This window comes from Doryrhamphus excisus, linkage group LG22 (assembly GCF_037039965.1).
Source record: "Doryrhamphus excisus strain RoL-2023G ecotype Guam linkage group LG22, RoL_Dexc_Guam_v1.1, whole genome shotgun sequence".
Taxonomy (NCBI): Eukaryota; Metazoa; Chordata; class Actinopteri; order Syngnathiformes; family Syngnathidae; genus Doryrhamphus; species Doryrhamphus excisus.
Window position 1 is genome coordinate 9761732 of NC_136378.1, and position 21865 is coordinate 9783596.

Consider the following 21865-nt stretch of genomic DNA (forward strand, 5'->3'; position numbering starts at 1 on the left):
CAAGATGGTATTTATGGAAAGGATAAGTTATTTAAATATTTCAAATTACATAAAAAAAAGTTTAAAACCTATTATCGGAGTATTTTGAAGTTAGTTTCGAGGTTTAAACATAAACAAAGTATCTGGCAGGTTGACGCAATAATGAATCCATATATGGGCAAGCACCGCTACTGCCACGCCCGAAACAAGCCGTCATTTGCGGCCCGGCTGTGAGTTCTGTGGTCCGCTCTAAGCCTGGAAGTTCAGGAAGTCGGTCACCGCCCTATTCCCCTCCTCCGCTTCGGCTATTGTTGGGAAACAACCATCGACACCGAAATAATCTTGAACGAAACTTCCAAGGTAACGGTCTCTAGAGACGGTCTTTGAACTTGTACTTTCTTGTATGTCTTTCAAGCGAGATATTTTGTAAAGTTAAGAACCGAGGGTTAAAAAAAGTCTCATTTCCGCGAAGGCAAGGAAAGGGGAGGACAACTTTTAGAGGCGAACAATTCTCATTCCTCCATCTTGAAACTTTCGGAACGAATTGTTATCGGTAAGTTAGAACCGTTTCTCTTCACCTTTTTGATGACAAAGTATAAACTGACGCGGTACTGTTCGAGAGCGTGTTGTAACATGTTTGTCGTTACTTTGGTATTTAGTGCGGAAGGCTTTAGTGGTTTGTCCACTTATTAGCATTAGCTTACGAAAGGTGTCGTCTTTGGCACGAAGTAGGTTAGCAGGTAAGCTAAGTAGGCAGGAATTATACAATTATGCTCGTGTCGCTTATTAATATAATGATCTGTAATCAAGATAATCCAAATTTCGTCCGAATAGTTTTACGTCAGCAGTCACACAGGTGTAACTTTAGCTTTTTTCGTATGGCTAGCACTTTTGCTAATAGTTTGAGCCGCCCTGTTGCTCGCAAAACAAATGTATGCACTTTTTACAGCGTGTGTCGCTTCCGGTTGGGATGAGAACGCATTGAAGAGAAACATTATGGTGGCAATCAGGCCTAATGTTATTATTGGTTGTGCTCTATGAAGGGTTATTTCACTTTCACGTCAACCCAGTTACCATACGTTGTGCATCAGTACCGATTGACCCGACCGCTGCAGGTTTTGACCGCAAATGGCCTACATATTCAGTCTAATGTAGCGCTGCAATGACGTGGACTGTCAGGAATGCAAACCTCAGTAAATTCGAGGCTTTCTGCATCACCATGGACGAACAGTGATACAGGAAGTAGAGCTCATCTGGTGGCCTTATCCGCCCATAACTAATTAACCATAACGTAAAGTGTGTCACATTCGTTAGTACAAATGTGCCTAAACAGAATGGCACATTAATGGATTATTATGAATTTAATGGATTATTCTAGCCACGCATAATTAAATCACACCCTGCCAATAAGTAATAGGAACAGAGATTATACAAATGTTCTGGAAGGCTACTAGCAATTACATTGTTTTCATCCTAAAGGTGACCATTTTTATGTAGTATCTAGTAGCCTCAAGGGGTAACTGACTGTTTATAACCAGTTTATGTCTGCTACCAAATCAATGCAGTTTCTTGTCACTGAAATGAGAGGACATTTTGTGAGGCAGGCATATAAACTCTTGTTGTTACTATTTTGTGTTATGCAGTTATTCACTTCAGGGACTTTTTCAATTTTTCTCCAGGTTGAGATCTTCTTTTGATGTGCAACACTGTTTACCTCATTTGAAAGAAATAACTAATGACCTGTGTTGTATTCGTGCATTAAGTGCCATCACTTTTTTTGTTTCCATTTTTGTAGAATTTCAGACATGACGAGCATCAACACGGCTAACATTAACTTCAAATGGGATCCGAAGAGTCTGGAGATCAGGACTCTGGCAGTGGAGAGGCTGCTGGAGCCCTTGGTCACACAGGTAATATTTTTTTATCATTAACATTGTAGGTAAAGAACAAATGGTTGAAAATAGAAAAAGTTAGTGAGTTAGCTGAGTTAGTATCTAATGCTGTTCAGTATGAACCTTAGAAGTTTTTGGGACACTAATTTTCCCAATTGGAATTACGGTAGCAACATAAATCGAAGTACAGTATCAATATCACTCCTTCACGATATTGTGTTTGGAAAAAAAATAACTGTTCAGCCCTGCATTTGTTTCAATATGCATATTTAATGACTAATAATAGTCCAAATTTAATCATAAACATGTTCTTAATGAATATGTTTGAAAGCTATTAGACTATTGAGTTGACTACTGTATTATCAGGTTCTCAATTTTTCAAATCAAACAATTGCATATCATTAAACAAAAATACAAATTAATGACTAAAGACTTACGTAGGAGGTCACAAAAAGGTGAAGGACTTGAATTGTAACATGATCCCATTGCAGGTTAAACATAATGATTTATCCCCTGTTTTTATACCTGCCATAGGTCACCACTCTGGTAAACTCAAGTAACAAAGGTCCGTCTAACAAGAAAAAGGGACGTTCCAAGAAGGCCCATGTCCTGGCAGCATCAGTAGAGACTGCGACTCAGAATTTTTTGGAAAAAGGAGAAAAGATTGCAAAGGAGAGCCAGTTCCTCAAGGATGAGCTGACTGCTGCAGTGGAAGATGTCCGCAAGCAAGGTATATTGGAAACACTTGATACTACAGAGTCTGGTCTCTTGTCTCTACATGCTCCACAAGATAAGTGTGTGTTAAATAAATCATAAACTGCTTTTGCAGAACAACACCATTCCTCATAGACACCGGTGTCACTGCCGTTCATACGGCCGTATCTGCAGTATTATCTTTAAAATGCAAGAGACCTTAGCAACACTGCAAGCCGTGGCCCAAATAGTACAGACGTGGTGCAGTTGTGATTTTCATTTCAGAGTACCTGATTGCAATCATCAGATAACACCGTCATTGCCATGTTGCACCCTGCTCCAGTGCTACATCGGCCTTCATTGAGACATTTACAAAGGATGTGGTGAATATTGATTTTGTAGATGTGTGCAGACATGATCCCTTTCATGGGGGGCATGGCTTCGATTCCCGGGCAGGAACGGCATCTGGTATAAAAAAAAAAAAAACTAAAACCATTCACACCAGTGGGTCGCTATGGCGACCCCCAACAGGGAAAAAGACGAAAGTGTGAGTGGGAGAAAAAAAAACGGATGTGTGTGAGTGTGTTGAAATCCATTTGCCACAGAAGTATTTATGTGATGGGAGAATCTCCCAATGTTCTGTACTCTTGTTTGAATGTCAGTTCCATATTGAGCAAAATCACGCTGCCTGGAAAAGGTCTGCAGGGATATCGCTGAACCTCTCATAGCTGTCGTCATGTTGCTGTCTATAGACCACAAACTAGTTAAGACTAAATCAACAGCGTGTCATCCATGTAATGCGGTCCATTTTACTTAAACGACTGCAAGCCATGATATGATTTGCAACACATGGCTGATGATAAACATAATACCTCCGATGTGGTGAAACCAAAACAAACTAAAAAATAAATGCCATAGTTTGTATTGCAGAGTACAAACAGCCATAGTGCAGAAACAGTGCCCAACTTCCTGCCACTCTAGCGAGGAGCACCTCCTGGATGGTAAAATGGTGACTTGACTTTACTGAGGAGGAACGGTGAAAGATATTTATAGCGCATATATTTTAATAACAAAAGAAATCGATACCAGTGCGAGCCTCTCCATAATCCATCGTAAGGTAAAACACTGCGATTGTTCGATTATTGTTATTTCGGCACATTTCTCACAATTGACATGATTTTTAACAAACATTATTATGCCCGGAAACGCATCAAGTGAGTAGATAAAAAGTCTCTCATGATAATCACATGATCAATGAAAATGAACATTTGCTGGCCTCCATATATTACCACGTGCGCACATGCATTGGTTCAGCACCTAGACGTTTCACAGAACGGCAGCGAGGGGGGGAAAAAAGGTGCTTGCAAAGTCAAATGGTAAAACAAGACAATATTTTTACCACTACAGCTTTTTACTTACTGTTGAGATATGGAGCGATCATCTGGACACTTGAGGTTTGTGGTTTTGTACTGCAGAGAAGAGTAGACTTTCTTATCACACTACTTCAGGAGAAGGCATAATTGGAATTGACTGCATTATTTTTGGAAATTGCAGAAGCTCTGCTATGTCATTCATAACACCAATAATATGGTAATGCTAATATGGTCACAAAGTCAAAATAAAATCTTCTCTCTTCGCCACTACAGTGAATTGGTCCTTGCTTACATTTGAATGCTGATACATGGCGATTGAACTATGCGGAATCTTCCCTTTTGATTGTTCCCGCTGAGCTGAGAATAGGAAGTGAAGTGATTTTGTTCGACTTATTTGAGATGGGGGGGTCTGCTCAGTAGGTAGGGCCAGTCAGTGTCTGAGTCTGGAGACGGGAATTCCACATCCCAATCCAACTATTTAAACAGTATTGTGACGGCAAGTTCCATTCCTCACTCGACATTTCCAATTTATTTCCTTTTTTACTTTGGTTATCTGCTGGCTGTTGTCTATGGCTCGAGGACAGCCGCTGTCACCATTTTGAGGTAGCAGCTGCGCTGGTGTGTCTCTCTTCTTCCGCAAGATGCCCGGCAAGTTAGATGCCCCCTGTTCGAGTTCTCCTCTCAATAGTTTGACATGTGGTTAGATAGCCCGTGCGACGCTCAGTTCCCAGTGTTGTTACTGCGGTGGCAGTAAGCTGTCACAGGGCTGGTGCCTCGTGCTGGCTGTCAGCTATGCTATGCTGCTCAGCGGAGCATGCCTGGACTGATAATATGACCCTCTCCATCCCCTGGATTCATGTAACCTTTTCCACCCAGCTGTGACCTGCCAGCTGTTAAAATGTAAGAAAACATTTATGACAGTATCACGAATGCCTATGCACATGTTGCAAGGGCTTTTTCCCCCACTAGTTATCTGAATATTTATGATCAAATTTGATTAAAGGTTAATTACGATCGGTAGCACTTTTCCTGACACCATTTTCCTCTGCGCTTTTTTTTCTACTCCTGTCCTTGTTGTTGGTTTTTGCCCTTCTCTTCCTGTCTGTCTTCTGTTATGCAGGCCTACTGTGATGTACATTTTAATCATTTCATCATGTACTCGGTGGCCCCGCAGCTGAGCATTATAGAGGCAGAAGTTTATTAAAGGAGAACTGATAGCCATCCACTCCTTTGAAAATGGCCTTATTGATTTGGTTCACAGGAGGTGATGATAGCCTGAAGGTGCAGCCTGTGTTAGAGCTGTGTGTTGCTTGTATGCAGAAACTGTTTTAACTCTGTGGGAGTAGAATGGTCCTCACTATTAATAGCAGCTTGACTCACTCAGTAGCCAATTGCTATTTCTTTTCTTTTATTTTTTTTTCGAAAATTAATCTTATGATGTGCCTTTTTTTTTTTTTTAACTAAGCAGAATTTGTATTAGCCTGCAGTTATGTATATGTAGTCAGCCGAAAGGTGGTGTTTCTCACTTTGAAGGATCATTTCATAGGTTTCCCAAAGTGGGGGTATGCCAAATGTTGTCGGGTGTACATGAATAAAAGATTTAAAAAAATAGCATGACTACATTAATGCTTAACAGTAATAGCGATCTAATGCCCATCACCGCCTCATGTGTATTTTCTAGTCTTCCTTTCACCTCCTCCTTGTTCACTAGTATTAACACTGTGCATGAACATACAGAGGTAATGTCATTGGCTCGGTGCTGAGTGACAGTGTGCAATTTGGTGCATAGGCTTATGCAATTTTAGCCAATATGTCAATTTAGCTCACTAATAAGCCTCATATCGCGTTGATTTCCTTATTGTTTTCTGTACTGTTTGTGCCTAATCCCATTTCATAATTATGTCCATGCGTAAAATTAGTTGCATTGTTTGACCGATTCTTTTAACATGTCAGGAGCATAATCACAGTTCGCTATTTACAGTATATATTATATACACGCTAGCGCACACTTTTCCAGCAGTATTTACTATGAAATATAGTCAGTGAAGGTGTTATTAGTCCATGAATGTAACCTATGACAGATGTACTGATGTTTATAATGTAAGCCGACAAAGTCAATATAAGCCCAGTCAACCGTATAGGCCAATGTAGGACAAATCATGGTGATGGACAAACAAGATTGTAGGCCTTTTGTTGAGGCTTTGACCTGTTTAGTGCACAGTATATAAGATACTGTACATAAAAAGAACACTGGATGTTCCTTTTATACATTTTAATGGCAAAATCTATGGCCTTCCCCTGGGGTCTTTCATTAAACAGACTAATAGAGAAAAGGTTTAATGATACCATATAAATGTTGTACATTTGCTTTTGTTATGGCAGCACTATTGGCAAGACCACTGAAATCTTCTCACAGATTTTTATTTTTATTTTTTTACATTCACAGGTGAGTCAATGAGGCAGGCTTCTGGAGAATTTGCTGAAGACCCCTGCTCTTCTGTGAAGAGGGGTAATATGGTTCGTGCCGCCAGAGCCCTCTTATCGGCTGTCACACATCTGCTGGTGCTGGCAGATATGTCCGATGTCTACAAACTTCTGCTGCAGCTGAAACTGGTAAGAGACGCCCCCTGTCTAATCAACGTAATCAATATTTACTCTCTCAAATCTGATTGCGGTCCTGCTATTACACATGGTTATTTTACATGGAAAATAATTTATATAATTTTGGCAATATGTACACAACTTTCACTATGAATAATACTACCAAATAAATAATAATAAATCTTGAAGTCATAGTATTTCATTTTAAGTGTTTTTAATACAGTGACTGCAATGTTTGAAAAGCATGGCGTAACTTTCTGTATGAACCCTGCTTCAGGTGGAGGAGAGTCTTGTGAAAGTGCGCAATGCCGGAACAGAGCAGGACCTGGGCATCCAGTATAAGGCCTTGAAACCCGAAGTCGACAAGCTGAACATCATGGCCGCCAAGAGACAGCAGGTATGTTATATGAATCATCAGTATCTTCTCTCACTAGCTGTTGTATGATCATCGCTATCATATGCCATGCAAACAATAATGTCACCGTGTGTGCTGTGCAATTGTGAATTTCAAATGTAAATTTACAAATATTTGTCTATGTAAATATACGGTATGTAAATATTTATGCAGTAGAAAAATTGCTCCATTAGGAAGACAATCCATGAAGCATTGCCAGTGATTGCTATCGCTTGTCCATAAGGCTATGAAGTCTCAGTAGCAACACATTACATTGCAAAGGCGTATTTTAACAGCCTGATTATGAATGCATTGTTACTGCCGGGGACAGAAATATATCTAGGTCATCCAGAACAAACTATGTCACACTAAACGTAAGGGCATGACAGGCCTGTTTTGAATTTAGTATAAAGTACCCACCAATGTAGCCTCCGGACGCAACAAATCTTTTCACCCAGTCTTTTTTTTTTTAATGCACCCACCAAGGAGCTAAAAGATTCCCACCACAAGGACCAAATGGCTGCAGCTCGCGGTGTTCTACAGAAGAACATCCCCATGCTGTACACGGCATCCCGCGCCTGCCTGCAGCACCCTGACGTGGCCGCCTACAAGGCTAACCGTGACCTGATCTACAAGCAACTGCAGCATGCCGTTTCAGGCATCTCCAATGCTGCTCAGGCCACAACCACCGAAGACTCTGCACTCAATCAACCTGCGGGTGGCGGAGAGCTCGCCTATGCCCTCAACAATTTTGATGTAAGTAAAAATAGTTTCAGATTGACTTATATCAGTGTTGTTTTTAACAGCGACTTGAATTTACTCCTTTAAATGCAAGGGATTTGCTCAAAAGTACCAAAAGCACACCACACTGTGTCATATTGTAAATAACAAATTCAAATATTGACATGAAAAGCCTCTTGTGGGGTGATAAATGTAGCTGATTAAGCCATTACTAGCCATTATTTTGATTACAATATATTTGTATTTAAACTGTGAAGATAATGATCATGCGTTCATTGGATTTGTTCAATATGTTCTGCAGGAATCCTTTTCCAATGCATCTTTAGGTAATCAGCATAATTGTGCACAACTTGCTGTTGCATTCTCACTGTGATATTTTTTACCTGCTTGATGGATCCTAACTGCTTGGTTGTCTCTTTCATACCCACAGCATAGGGTTTGTTTATTGGAAAGCATTTACAAAAGCAACTACAATTCTTATTTTATTTGAACTAAACAACTAATATCTCCTCTTACTCTCCCAAAGCTTGACCCTTATATCATCGTTCTACATTCGTACCATTCATTTTTTTGGAAGCATCACAGGAATGTTCAAATGGAGTTTTGTTCTTTGTAGAATTTTTAGGTATCCCGTCTTGTGTGTTATCTTATAAACAGAGTTAAAGCAGTTGATATTGTGGTAAATTTACTGTTAACATAGTTTCTTAATTGAATTTAGCACAGGTTTGACATAATCGGAATAGATCTCTTGACACCTGTTTAACCTTTCAAGCAGTGCATTACAAACAATAATACAATGTATTTTTTGTTCACAATTGATGTTTGGTTATCGTGTTTGTGTGTTCAGGGATGGACTGTAAAATTCCGTTTGATGGCATGTATAAGTCATAGCCAAAAATTGGTGAAATGGAAGTGTGAGGCAGAATTAGTAGATGCCCTCCCATCTACGCCACTGCACCCACATTTATATCTGTCTCTTTTTCGCCTTTCGTTTGTGTCTCTCATGCGTGTTGCCATGGCGATGTCACACTAAACCAGAGGAGGACAGATTAGATGGAGTGTAAGGGACTTGATTTGGCTCTGTGCCTAATAATAAACTACAATTGTAACAACTGAATTGTTAGATATTTATGTATTTTATTTTATTTTTTTTTGCCTCCACAACTTTTTTGTATAACTTTTTAATAAATCTCTTATTGATCTTCATCGACAGAAACAAATCATTGTGGACCCGCTGGCGTTTAGTGAGGAGCGCTTTCGTCCGTCCCTGGAGGAACGCCTTGAAAGCATCATCAGCGGTGCTGCCCTCATGGCCGACTCCTCGTGCACACGAGATGATCGCAGGGAGCGAATCGTGGCCGAATGCAATTCAGTGCGCCAGGCTCTTCAGGATCTGCTGTCGGAGTACATGGGCAATGTGAGTGTGTTTTTATTCTTTATTCCCTCCCCCCCTTTTCTCTTTAGGGATGATGCCTGCTGTTGCGTGGTGTCAGGTGGGACACAGCTGTACCAAATAACGCCACGACTGCTTCACGGATGCGGGAAGTGACAATGCATATACCCATGCTGGAACAATTGGTGTTGCACCTCCTGTTGCCATGCACTAGATGTAAAGAGTGTAAACAAGCCAAGCGGGAGTCACAAATGGCGTGCCAAGTGCGTAATTTATGTGTAAGCAGAGCGCAAACGGTGCACAAACTAGTCTTCACGCTATTTAGGCGTGCCATAAAAAGGCACACATTGCCGCAAAATGCATGCAAGTGTAAACACCCCCTTTAGGCTTTGTTCTGTGTTTTGTAAAGTGTGTTCACATGGAATGGAAAATAACAAGCCATGTATGAGTCCATATGTTTCGGTTCGGTTTGGTATTTTGCTATGAAGCTTCATTGCAGAATAGCTGGATGGATCTTTTGATTAGTTTGGTGTTACCATTGGCTGAAGGACATACTCTAAGGGTGAACATGTTACATTGACGGAAAAGCAAAATGGCAGGAAAATATTGTCCAAATGCCTTCTATTCTTCCTTTGCAGCATCGGCGGCTTTCAAACTGCTCTGGGGAATACATTGTACATGATTTTGTTTTCATTTTCGTCTTTTTGTGAGATCACAATTTCCATTCTAGTGCATCCCAGAGGTGATTGATGGGTTGGATTTAAGGCAATGTGTGGGCAAGTCAAGTTCCACGCCTCTGAACCAAAGGGCATGTAAATGTAGAGTTCAGTTACTTGATGTCGTGCAAGAAATTGAGGGGCAGATGGTCACTTTTTTTTAAAGCATATATAATCTTGTGAAGTGTATCATTTTGAGCCGTTTCCAGTCAGGTGTGCTTCCGTTCACCGTGCTACATAAGTGCGTGACATGAGCAGCCCAGTCGCACTCATTTCCACCTTTTGCAATTAATGTACACACAAAGGCATTATGGACAAGATCTGTTTGACATGCCAAAGCATAAATTGGATATCTACAGCGATTGCTGTGTAAAGGGTGTGTTTTTATGATAGGCTTTACAACCGTGTTTGTGGCTCCTGAAAAGGTGAAATACACAGTTGTCATGAAACTATATGGGCTTAAAGGGGAACTGCACATTTTTGGAATTTTGCACATTGTTCACAATCCAAAGAAATGTGTTGATGTTTCACATAAGGATTTTCAATGATGGGTAAAACTCCCCAAAAGTGCAGTTCCCCTTTTATTATTATTATAATATATTTTTTGTAACAGAGTGATGTTGACAGGAGTCAATTCCTAGTATGGTAACATAACATAATGAATAAAGCCGATTGTGATTTGTAACAGAATGCATGTGTGTTGTAGCCAGAGCATTGTCTTCGTTTCTCATAATCGCATTGCCATCTGTACTACCAATCTGCTGTTGTAATATACCACTGGGACAAAATGTTAAAATATCTTATTTACCTCCTCAAAAAGCAAATATATGGGAACTATGGTAAAACAACACATTTCCCATCTTCAGGACAGAATATTAAAGCTTGTCAATTGCTTTAAGATGGCATACATTTTGCATGTGAGCTTCCATGGAATTGTGTATATTCCTAATGATGGTTATGTAAAGTGACTAACTCAGCCACGAGTGGTGAGAGGTGGCAATGTTGCCCTGGCAGTGCCACATGGTATGACCTCATTTGTTACATATTGTCATGACAGTTTGGCATGACATATGTTGAGTATAAGTGTTTCTGCCACTTTTTTATTTATTAATAATGCATCTTTCGCTCTGTGTGTGTGTGTGTGTTGCGGTTTTGCTAAATAGAGTGATGCTTGGTTGATTTGACATATTAAGCTGCTGACATTACATTTGCCCTCAACTTTTAATGGACAAGTCTGATATTTGCGGTTTGACCCTTTTTCTTTGTCCGAGGCTTTTACTGTCTGTTATTCTCAAGCAGTTCTTTCTGCAGTTTTTCCAGTATATGTGTGTGTATCTTTAAGTCATTCAGTGTCAAAACCCTGCAGACTCTTTTCATTTTTAAATTTGCAGATGTAGAATGTTTATACAGCAATCTCTCTTAATTTAGTTTGTGGAAAAATAAACCTCCAGCCACCGAAGCATCAAAATAGTATGCCTCAACACTTCTATTTCATCATAAAATACGTGAATTAGGTGATTCAAATACTTTGAAAGCAACTAACAGTTCTGCTATTTACCTGTAATATTGTTTTAAATAGATAAATACAACGCTGTCAATTAACAGCTTTATCAAACAGTAGAAAACTAATTAGTATTGATTGTGTTGGCTTGTTGGGGTACTCGTTTAGGAGTATAAGATTAGAGTTGCCTTTTTATTAGGACTAATAAATGTCAGTATAACACCGGAACATTTTGGTGATTTCACATATTCAGGTGCATCTCGAGAAATTGGAATACTCTGCAAAAGTTATTTAAGGTCAGGAGACCAATTAAAGGCTCATTTTCAAGTGAATATACTGGTCAAGTTTTTAGACAGGGTTAATTATAAATCATACTGTCAGGAGGAAGGCGATACATACATCCATATCTTATCCATACATATTTAAGTCAAGTCCCAATATGAACCATTACAGCAGTCAGTAAACCAAATGCCAAGGTAAAAAACACTAAATGGAGTTGTACTTCAGACTGGGCCTCAGTCAGTTTGTCTGCCATGTCTTCCAAAGCTCACTGGTAAGCACCGCTTAGCCGTAGCTTCTCTGCGCTCCACAGGGGAAACTGTACAGTGCAGAGTAGCAAGGCATTCCTACTGGCACTTGAATGAACCACTATCGCTGGCAGCAGCACCCTCCCTATCTAATGCCTTATGTAATCACATCAAATTGTTACAGATCATTCCCTGGGGACCTGGACCATGTGCACCATTGCACCATGTTTCCTATCAGAAAATTTTCAGGGGTCCCCACATTCCCTTATGGACATGTTAGCCCGTTATGACACATATATATTGTATGATATTGCACAGTCCAGGCTGTTATTTGCCCAAAGAGTTCATAGTGTTACAGACTTGAGCCCTGGTGTAGAACAGAGACTGATGCTGGGACTAGACATTCTGTGTGATTTCATATTGTTTCTGTACTAATCCAATGCTTCTTTCAATATGGCACATCCATATTTCATTAGCAGTGATTTAGTACACCCTTATAAAAGACATTTGGAACATTCTAGTCAGGTTTTATTAACAGTCTGATGTGTTTTTGTCCCATCTCTTGGGTTGAATTGAATATGTGGTAATATAGGATAAATAAATTAGTGGCTGTCGGTATTCTTGTGTAAAAAAAAAAAATCTTTTGTGTGTCAGCCAAATGAGCCAGTGCCCCAGTTTAATGTGAATAAAAACGACAGTTCAGTGTAAATGTCAAATTCAGAGGTTTCTCTTTGTAATACAGATATTTTCTTCAATATATTGGCAGTGATCATCTTGTGTTAATGTACACTGGATAGGATGTTAGTATTTTTTTGTCCTTTGCTGCTGTCAACTGTATGAAATCGATAAGGAGAAATGCTTTAAAAAGTATTTCCAAAAGATATGTGCCAGTAAGTGTGATGAAGTGAACTAAAGCACATTTTGAGAACTCAAGTACAGTGTAATTTTAACCATTTTATTTAAAAATATACTGTTTTGGGGGATATTTTTGATCATGTTGGCACATCTTATCCACTATACAGATATGAAATTGTACATGTACAATACAAAAATGCAAAGCATTCATTTTGCACAAAAATGTTAGGTGCGAGAGGAAGGGGACCTGTTTGCTTGTTTTTCCTTTTTATTTTTTTTTATTTTTTAGGCAAGATAGGGACCAGAGCTAGAGGGTGACAAGAGGAAACAGAAACATTTTACAAAGAGCCAAAGTGCAAAGGGATGCATATTTCTACAAATGTTGTGGCTTTTCAGTCACTTGTTACAACCATAGTTTAACAGTGAAATGTCAAATAATAGCTGAAAATTGATTGGAATTCCACGTGATCTGAACTTTTGCTCTATCAGAAATGTCTTTCTGTCTCCCGGGTGACAAAACTGGTAACTAAATTTTGACTTTTAAACATGCAAGACAGGTTAAAAGGGCTGCTGTAGTAAGCGTTGCGAAGCTGAAGGTAAACCAAAGTAGAGACACAGCAGACCAGTTTAACTTTTTGGAAATCAGTGTATGTGCAGTGCATTGTTTTCTCCTTTTTAATTCAAATAAGAAATGAAACCATTCTTGGTGTATTGGGGGGAAAAAAAAAACACAAAACGTTTGTAGGCATATCATGACCATATGCTGACACATTGACACAAACATTTATTTGGAAGGACCAAACCAAAATTTGACGGGCACAAAGCCTGATATAAACTGAGATGCATTCTCGGAATTTGCCAAAAGTTTCAACATTAGTTTACAAGTGGTGAAAGTGTTATGGCAAAATGTTGTCACTCAGTATTTATTGATCAAATTAATTTCAATAACCAGAACTATGCACATTAGTCATAACCTAATACCGCATATTACCTCTAGTTGCTTCTTTCCTGTTCTGCATCAGTTCCTCTCGATCTTGCTCTCCTTCACCCTGCCCCCCCCCCCACACCTCCGCCCCCAAACTGAGCACAAAGAAGTGCGGAGCTGCAGCAGCAGCAGCTTTAGTCTGATGCTAATGCACATCCTCTCCCTCCTGCATACAAATGTGTCCTGACCCAGGCTTGCTGTTTGCTTATCACTTGATCTCAATTTGTTTTCACGGCATTGACCGGACTTTAGGTTGACACAACTCATAACTGTCATATTATGCGTTATTTGTAAGCCTGGAAAATGTTCTAGCCCATCCTATAATATTCTTTTAATGCTTTTGTGTGATATAGAGAGTGACTATAATAACACTATATTTGAGTGTCCGGACAAGCAAATTGTTGCCAGATCACTGGTGTGGGCGACAGAATATTTGATTCTTTTGCCTTGCCTTAATTGGTCCAATCTTGGGGCTGTCAGTCCTGATTAGTGTGTTAGGAGTAAAGAGCCTGGGGTACTGGGAAGGTTTTTTTTTTCTTCTAGAATGAATTGGTCCCCAATCTGGCATTTACACTACACATTAGCCCGGTGGTTCTCAATTATTTTCTGTCATGTACCCCCATAAAGGACAAAAATTTTGTCAGACCCCCCTTGTTTCCCTTATTTTAAGTAGAATTTTAGAACCTGTAATGCTAAATTATTTACCTGTACAAATCACTATGAGTTGCTGGTTGCAAGCATTGTTCAATCATGGAAAAAGATACCAACAGACAGAATTTCATGAATATAGCCCCCCTGTCTTTTATGCCTTTCCTAGTTATTACCGTCACGATCCACGTGGACAACAGCAAGAATGGAAACTCTCCCAGTCATTGGTTTTCATTGAGAATGCTAAAATAGCGACTTGTCAGCTGTAATTTGAGTTGGAGATCAGTGTGACAACAAACGGAAACCTTTACAAACGGGCTCATGCCTTTCTTGGATCATACATCTAAGATGAATAGATTCCCCCAGAAAAAAACAATAATCTGACAAAAATAAGGTATGTCTTTTTTCTTTTGAAGTGAATACAGCTGTTTAACTTGACATCTCTAGACATTCCACTGTAGTCAATTTGTAGTTCCAAATGTATGTTGGCTTGCTTGCAGTTTCCACGGTGTGGGTAAAAACTTGATTTTGTAATATCTTCAAAAAAGAAAGACAAAGTTTCTCCACGTAGCTTAGTGTCATTCGGCTAAATATTTGCTCTGTGCTGAGGAATTTTGAGACATTGTTGAAACGGATCTCACAGTTAATCTTTTTTTTTTGTTGTTTTAAAATGATTGCCCCTGCCTTGTACGAACAAACTTCCATTCATAGAAAAATAAATTTATGACTATCTCTACAACCACCCACCCCCCAGATAACTGCCACGTCCCCCATCTGTCATTGGCGTAATAAGAATTTGTCATGTTTTCACAAATCCCAGAAAGTAGAAATTTCTTTACATTTAACTGGAAAATTAATCCAAAAAGCAAACCCTGTATCATCATATGGTCAAATGGCAAACCATATGCCCTTGAAATAAATACCAGTTCATACTTCACACTCTTTATAAGGCAGTTGCTGACACTTGCACTGCCCGTAGCCATTAATGATCACAAGCGCTCCTTCCTCGTGGCTGGGCTCGTACTCATTATAGGGCACCTGTGTGGCTAGATCAGCCATAGGCTGCCGCTGCTGGGTCCTCATCTGTCGGCGATTCTGAATAGCGGTACAGTGGCGTATCCGGCGCAGGGTAGGAGGGCAGCACTTCCGTGAGATATATACAACAAAAATGATGAAAAAGAATGAAAACAGAAGAGCCATAGTCCCCATGATAACCCTATGAGTCATAACAGTGTTGTCCATAATGGAGAAGTCATCTGTTACAGCTGCCTCTTCCATTGCAGTGGTGGTTGCTTGAAAAATGACAGGTGTTTGTGTTGTGGCGGTTGTGGTTGTGACTGTGACTGTGGTAAAGCTCCCAAAATCCTCTGCATAGTCCTGCGTCGGGATTGGCTGCATAATTCCAAACAAGGAGCTCGTCATCTCTGCAGCCGTAGTCACGTCTGTGGTTGTACTCACGGTCTGCACAACCGGTGCTGAGAAATTCTGACAAAGTTGGAATCCGTACACAGCATCAAGTATCTCCTCACCTTGGGCGTATTCGGGACTATGGCAGAGAATGGAATGTTCCCACCTTCCCCTGAAGGTGCTTAGCCAAGTGGCCAGAGGGCAAATCCTTTTGGTACATTCCCAGAGGTTGCTCGACAGCCCAATAGTACTTAGAGACTGCCACATATCCATCACCTGGGCATCGAGACTGCTTAATTTGTTGTTATCCATCAGCAAAATCTTTATATTTGGCAGAGTTTGAAATATGTCTGGTGTCAGGACGCGAATCTCATTTCCTGTAAGGTCCAGCTTCTCTAGAGTCGTCCAGGTCCACTCCATGCCGCATGTGATGTTGTTGATCTTATTCCACTGCAGGTACAGAAATTGGAGCCCAACGAGGCGTGGGAAATGGGCCAAGTTGATCTTTGTCAACTGATTGTGCTCCAAGTGGAGCTCTTTGAGTTTAATGAGCCCAGCAAAACCATTTCGAGCTAGACTCCGTAGACGGTTGCTGCTCAGGCCAAGATATTCCAGGCTGCGGCAGTCCCAGAATGCCCGAACAGGTGTGGTGCGAAGTAAATTGGAGCGGAGGTGGAGTATTTGGAGCTTTCTTAATCCATGAAACAGTTCCGGTTCCAAAGCGGTCATCTGATTGAAGGACAGGTCCAAAATCTGGAGATTGATGAGGTGGATGAAGGTTGTATTGGGCAACTTGGTGATACGATTGGAGCTCAGATTGAGGTCCTTCAGCTTGTAGAGCCCTTGAAAGGCATCTTCTTGAACCGTGGTTATCTGGTTGTGGTCGAGATGTAACCAGGTGAGCTGACTGAATCCATAGAATTGATCAGGACTAAGCTCATTGATGCTGTTGTGCCGTAGCGAAAGCCCCAGGGCTCCTTTGTCCACGCCATCTGGGGGTGCCTGAAGTCCCTGGGTGTCGCAGTAGAACTGCAGGTCCTCACAGCGGCATTTTTGAGGGCAGGTTGTGCATGATGCAGAAGGCAGCAGGCACACAAGGAGCATGCTGATCAAATACAGACAAAGAGCCGCTGGTGCAGATCCCACCAATGGCCACCTTGAATGAAAACCTGAGTGGATTTGAAGATAAGAAAATGAACATGAGGGAGAAAGCTAATCCAAGCTAAAGCTGTGAATTCAGCTGTATTACTTTTTAACTTCTTTCCCAATACAACATTTAACTTTTTTTTTTATTTAAGAATTTCAATTCCACTCAGTATGATAGATGCTCCTAATGTCATATATACAATCATATACAGCCACTCTGTATTGAGTTATCCTTTCATGCAAATTATTTGTACTGAGAACTGTATTGTGCAGAATGCTGTGATTCTTCAGTAACTGTGTACAGTCCAAGCCTATGGTAATAAATCAGGTGGTCAGAACATCAGGAACACCTATCTCACCATAACCAAGTACAGTACCAGGAACTAGAGCCATTTTTAATTAATTCATCAATTTCAAATACATTCTTATTCAAGACCCACTGTAAATATGAAGTAACACAGAAAACATTGCCTTGCTGTCGGAACACTTGGATTATATATAAACTACCATAGTTTATCACCCATATGTACCAATAAATTGACAAGCAATTGCAGTTGGTGACGAAGGGAAAAATGAGGCATGCTGGAATAGATTGGGCTATAAAGAGCTTCCGTTTGTTTGCTTCACCGCCTCCTATATAAAGAGACTAACTTACCCATTCTTTTGTGCACATCGGAAGCTGCATTCAACTGTCCTTCTCCGCAGACTTTTTGAGCAACCACATGGGAAAAAAATCCAAAGGGAAAGAGCCCCCTTGAAAAAGCCCAAACGAAGCGGTTGTGAGCCCACGCAAATGAAACCAAATATAAAATTCCATGTCCCAAGATGTTTATTCCTGTTTTTATTCTCCGTCCCATACAATCCCGAAGAGTGTTGAATAGGCTTCTCTATCCAACAAAAATCCTTGAAGTATTTTATATATTTTTCAACTTGATCAGTTGCAGTCACTGTGATTCCGATGGTTTTCCTCCTCGTCCGTTCCCCCTCTTCTTTTTTTTTTTATTTTTTTTACCCCTTTCTTTCCACCGCAAAGATGTCAGCTCAGCCGCTTACTTAAAGAGCGAGTGTTTTTTCTTTCATGGCCGTAGCCCTCCAACCCTAACTTGTTGATGGCATCCAAAGATTCTGCTCCCGACGCCGGCTAAGTCCCAGCATAGCCTCCGCAGAGCTGTGAGCAGAGCCCTCATCTGCTTGCTGAGACGCACAGGGAGAGAGAGAAAAAGGCGAGCAGGGAGTCGGAGATGTTATTCTGTGCTTTTTGTTGCAGCCACTCACTGCTACAGAGTGGTGGCAGCCTGGCGTCGACCATCACTACTGTTTCTCTCTCTTTTTCTCACCCACTCACACAAACACCCCCTCTCTCTCTCTCGCTCTTTCTTGCTCTCTCTCACTCAGTCAGTTGCACTCTGTCTCATACACACCGCTTGTGTACCTCCAGTCCTCCTCCAACTCCCTCTTCCATCCCCCTTTCCTCCCACCGGCTTGTCACGATGAGAATATTGATACCTTGAACGTGTTGCGGTAGCCTGCTATTGAAATTAACCACAGCCGTAAATCTAAGCATCGCCTCACAATCGGTCTCCATGCTTATATATATAATGTCTGCTGCCCATAAAGACAAAACAACTTAATGCTTGACACAGTTTGCAGTATGTTTTTTGACAGCAAACACCAAGGACGGCTGAGCAATAAGTGTGTTCCATTTCCAAGTCTCAACGGGAGCACATTATAGAAGTTGAATGTCAAGCTTTTATTCATAATTTACATATCCGGAGTACAGTGCTTTAATGTTAAAGCACTGGCATGAGGGTGTAAAAAATGCAATTAATACATGACTAGAACACGTCTGTCATTGCTAAGTATACTAGCTAAGTACCACAGTGTGAAATTAAATAATTCAAATACTCCGTGACGTTCAACAAATGGGCTTGATTGTTTTGACCCTGTTTGGAGCACTGAAATAAAATGCATGACAAATCTTACTTTTTCTTACTTATTCATATTTAACGGGTATTAATGTTATCGCAGTTGACTAGATTTGGAACTCCCTAAGTACGATCGTGTATTAGCACTACAGATGGGCTTAATAGAGGAATTGATTCCGAATTTGGTCGATTGTGTGACATTGGTCTGCTGCTGACTGGCGTTGAGTGTAGTGCCTCTTGTCAGGCATAGACTTTAGCTCACCTGCAACCCTTATGAGGACAGGGTATTATAGAAGATGGATCCACAATGGATGGATCCATGGTTGGTGTGAAATTGGTTGTTGATCAATAAAGTCTTGAAACACAATGTGGCAAAATGACCAGCGACAGCCGCAAAACCAGATTGATGTGTTGAGTACAATATTAAAAAGAATTCAGAACATTCCGAGAGCTTTGCTCATCTTTTAAAAAAAAAACAATTACAAACTATTATAATTATACAAAAAATAGCTTGCACTGCACTTCTCTTCACAAGCTGTACAACGCACATATATTCATTACTTTGTTTGTCAGTTTAATGGCATTTTGTATATTAACATTTTAATACCTCCCTGGCTGCGACTTCCACTGTCTGCTGACCAGCGTGTAACTGTCACTCTTCAAAACGACTATGATAGCCACCCACTAAGATGGCGCTGCAGAATGGACGCGGGGGTACACATTTCATTGAGGGATAAAAGCACGTTTAGTCAACAAGCGATTTTTTTTTTTACCGACAGAGCGTACTTTTAACACCGTAATCCAGCAGTGAAGTGTTTCTGTGGAGAAGAGATGTTTTTAAGTCTGTCCTAAAAGAGATGGATAGAGTCCCTTAAGAACCATAAAAGATGCCACAGAGAAACTGCCTCCATAATAAGCACCTGAAGAAGTGCTTTCGAACCCTCTGATGTGGAAATGAAATATAGGCTAGGCATGAATGAAATAGGATTGCGAGACAAGGGGCAGAGCTGACTAAAGGCCTACCACAGAACTGCATCCAACCGGAAAAAAAAAAAATCTGAGGATTAATGCTATGGGAGCTCCCTTTGCATCTAGCTGTGTACACAACCCCCACTCTTCTGGGCGAGCAAAGGGCACTGGGGGATGGGGCGGGTCCATGCTCCTGTGTTGCAGCTGATTTGCACATTAGAAAGGGGGTGAAAGACCGCAACTTAACTGGGTCCTTGTTGTCCTTTTGTGTCCATCTCATTTTTCTGCAACCTTACTAATGTTCTGCCTCTGTCCTCTGTCTTGCAGTGTGTTTGCGATCCAGCTTCTGTGTGTGTGTGTGTGTGAGAGAGAGAGAGTTCTTAGTTGTGGTAACTTCCACTTGAGCAGTTTACAGAATGAGGCTGAACATTTCTCCGCTCTGTGGGGAACGGTGGTTAGAGTTTGACTACTGCTTAGCACTTTCTGCCAAAAGTGTTGCAATGTTTCTGTACATAATTTAAAGATTGTAGCCTTAAAGTAAGTAGTATAGTATTTCAACTAGTTATTTTGCTAAACCTCGTTCCCTGTGTCATATGTCGGGTGTCTAACCTGTTTTCATTGAGGGCCACTTGTAACTATCAGTATGTACCAATAGAAATATGAAATCTTGTGACGATATTACATAATTGCATTTGATTATTGTATATTCTTTACTAACACATTGATAACTTGCTTTGAAATGAGTATGCGTTTTTCAAAATAAAAAGCTTGGAACATCAAACATTTAGAATGAAAAGATGAAGTGCATTATTGACGCACATTATTCCCAGACTTGGGAATATGAATAGTGTGGCAGGCCACATCTCGCCCCGGGTCCTTGAGTTTGATTTATGAACAAAGCAGCTTGTTTTTTTGTTTGTTTTTTTTTTTTGCATCATGCCCTTGGTGCATGCCCATAAGAACATGGGTGATTTGGTTATGATGCATGTTCAGTACCATATAAAATGAAATTGCCCTTAGGGAGGATATAAATTGATTGTTGTTCTTTGTGGTCTTGATTGGGATTATCTCACCAAACAAAGTAATTACAATGCAGCCCATGATTCTCCCATGTTTTCTTTTCAGGCCGGCAGGAAGGACAGAAGTGATGCTCTGAACACAGCCATTGACAGGATGACAAAGAAAACAAGAGACCTTCGCAGACAGGTTTTTTTTTTCCCCATTGAGATTTTTGAACCATTTACTTTCCTTTAGTACAGCCGTCATTGTAGAAGTGAATAAGAAGCATATCATGTATTCACTTGGAAAACGTTGCCATTTTCTTTTCTGTTTCTTCCTCTACAGCTACGCAAAGCTGTAATGGACCACGTCTCCGACTCATTCTTGGAAACCAATGTACCCCTTCTGGTTCTGATTGAAGCGGCAAAGAATGGCAACGAGAAGGAAGTCAAGGAGTACGCACAGGTGTTTCGCGAGCATGCCAACAAGCTGATTGAGGTAATGTACGATGTTGCGCCAACTCCAATTAAGACCGCCGGGCACCAACTTGCAACATGTAGTTAAAGTTAGGAAACGCATTTCCAAGAAAAAAAGAAAATGGCCCTATCCTTTACAAACATAAAGTGATCAATTATATAAAAAGCGGTTGTTAATTTTCTTACCGTGCAAATCCTTGCCTTTTTCTTGAGAACACGAAGAGACGAGACGCAACAAAGTGATGACTTTGCAGCAGCAACAAGCCAGAGGCAGGACTTGCTGACCTCATTAGTGTACTTCCACTCAATTCCTTGAATGCCCATGTCTGAGCGTCAAATGCTGACATTTCAAATGGGACGTCTCCCCATGGGCGGATGACCATGAGTCTAGATGCATTGGTTAGTCCAGTGAGAGCAGAGTAGCATAAGCTTTTGCCCCAAAAAAAGTAAGAGAATTGGAAGGGAAGGGGACACTGCACTGGGGAGGAGACCTTTAAATTTGCCAAGGAACACCTCCCTGTCAGACATGACACTGACAGGCCGTCCCCTCATTTTTAGTATAGCTTGTATCGTATAGCCATGTAAGAAAAATCATTGCTTTCGTTTGAAAGTAGGTTGTGTCACGAGTTCATTTTGCAATTTAAA

The 21865-nt window shown here is 40.6% G+C and overlaps 2 protein-coding genes across 5 annotated transcripts in view; one reads left to right on the top strand and one right to left on the bottom strand.

Annotated features, from left to right (window-relative positions):
- ctnna1 (catenin (cadherin-associated protein), alpha 1) overlaps positions 1-21865 on the top strand; it is a 50622-nt gene that overhangs the window by 6461 nt on the left and 22296 nt on the right. The window contains exons 1-9 of one of the 4 annotated variants that reach the window (XM_058063022.2): positions 171-339; positions 1775-1889; positions 2406-2601; positions 6384-6550; positions 6816-6935; positions 7419-7688; positions 8887-9090; positions 20871-20951; positions 21090-21242. In XM_058063022.2, coding sequence (XP_057919005.1) covers positions 1785-1889; positions 2406-2601; positions 6384-6550; positions 6816-6935; positions 7419-7688; positions 8887-9090; positions 20871-20951; positions 21090-21242 — 1296 coding nt within the window. In that variant the 5' untranslated portion in view covers positions 171-339; positions 1775-1784. The other 3 variants (XM_058063023.2, XM_058063025.2, XM_078788246.1) reach the window with 3 other exon arrangements.
- On the bottom strand, positions 14825-18158 carry lrrtm2 (leucine rich repeat transmembrane neuronal 2). Its single transcript, XM_058063026.2, has 2 exons — positions 17507-18158; positions 14825-16874 (listed from the first exon to the last, which is right to left on the bottom strand). Exons 1-2 carry the CDS (start codon positions 17706-17708, stop codon positions 15226-15228), a joined length of 1851 nt encoding a protein of 616 aa, XP_057919009.2. The 5' UTR covers positions 17709-18158; the 3' UTR covers positions 14825-15225.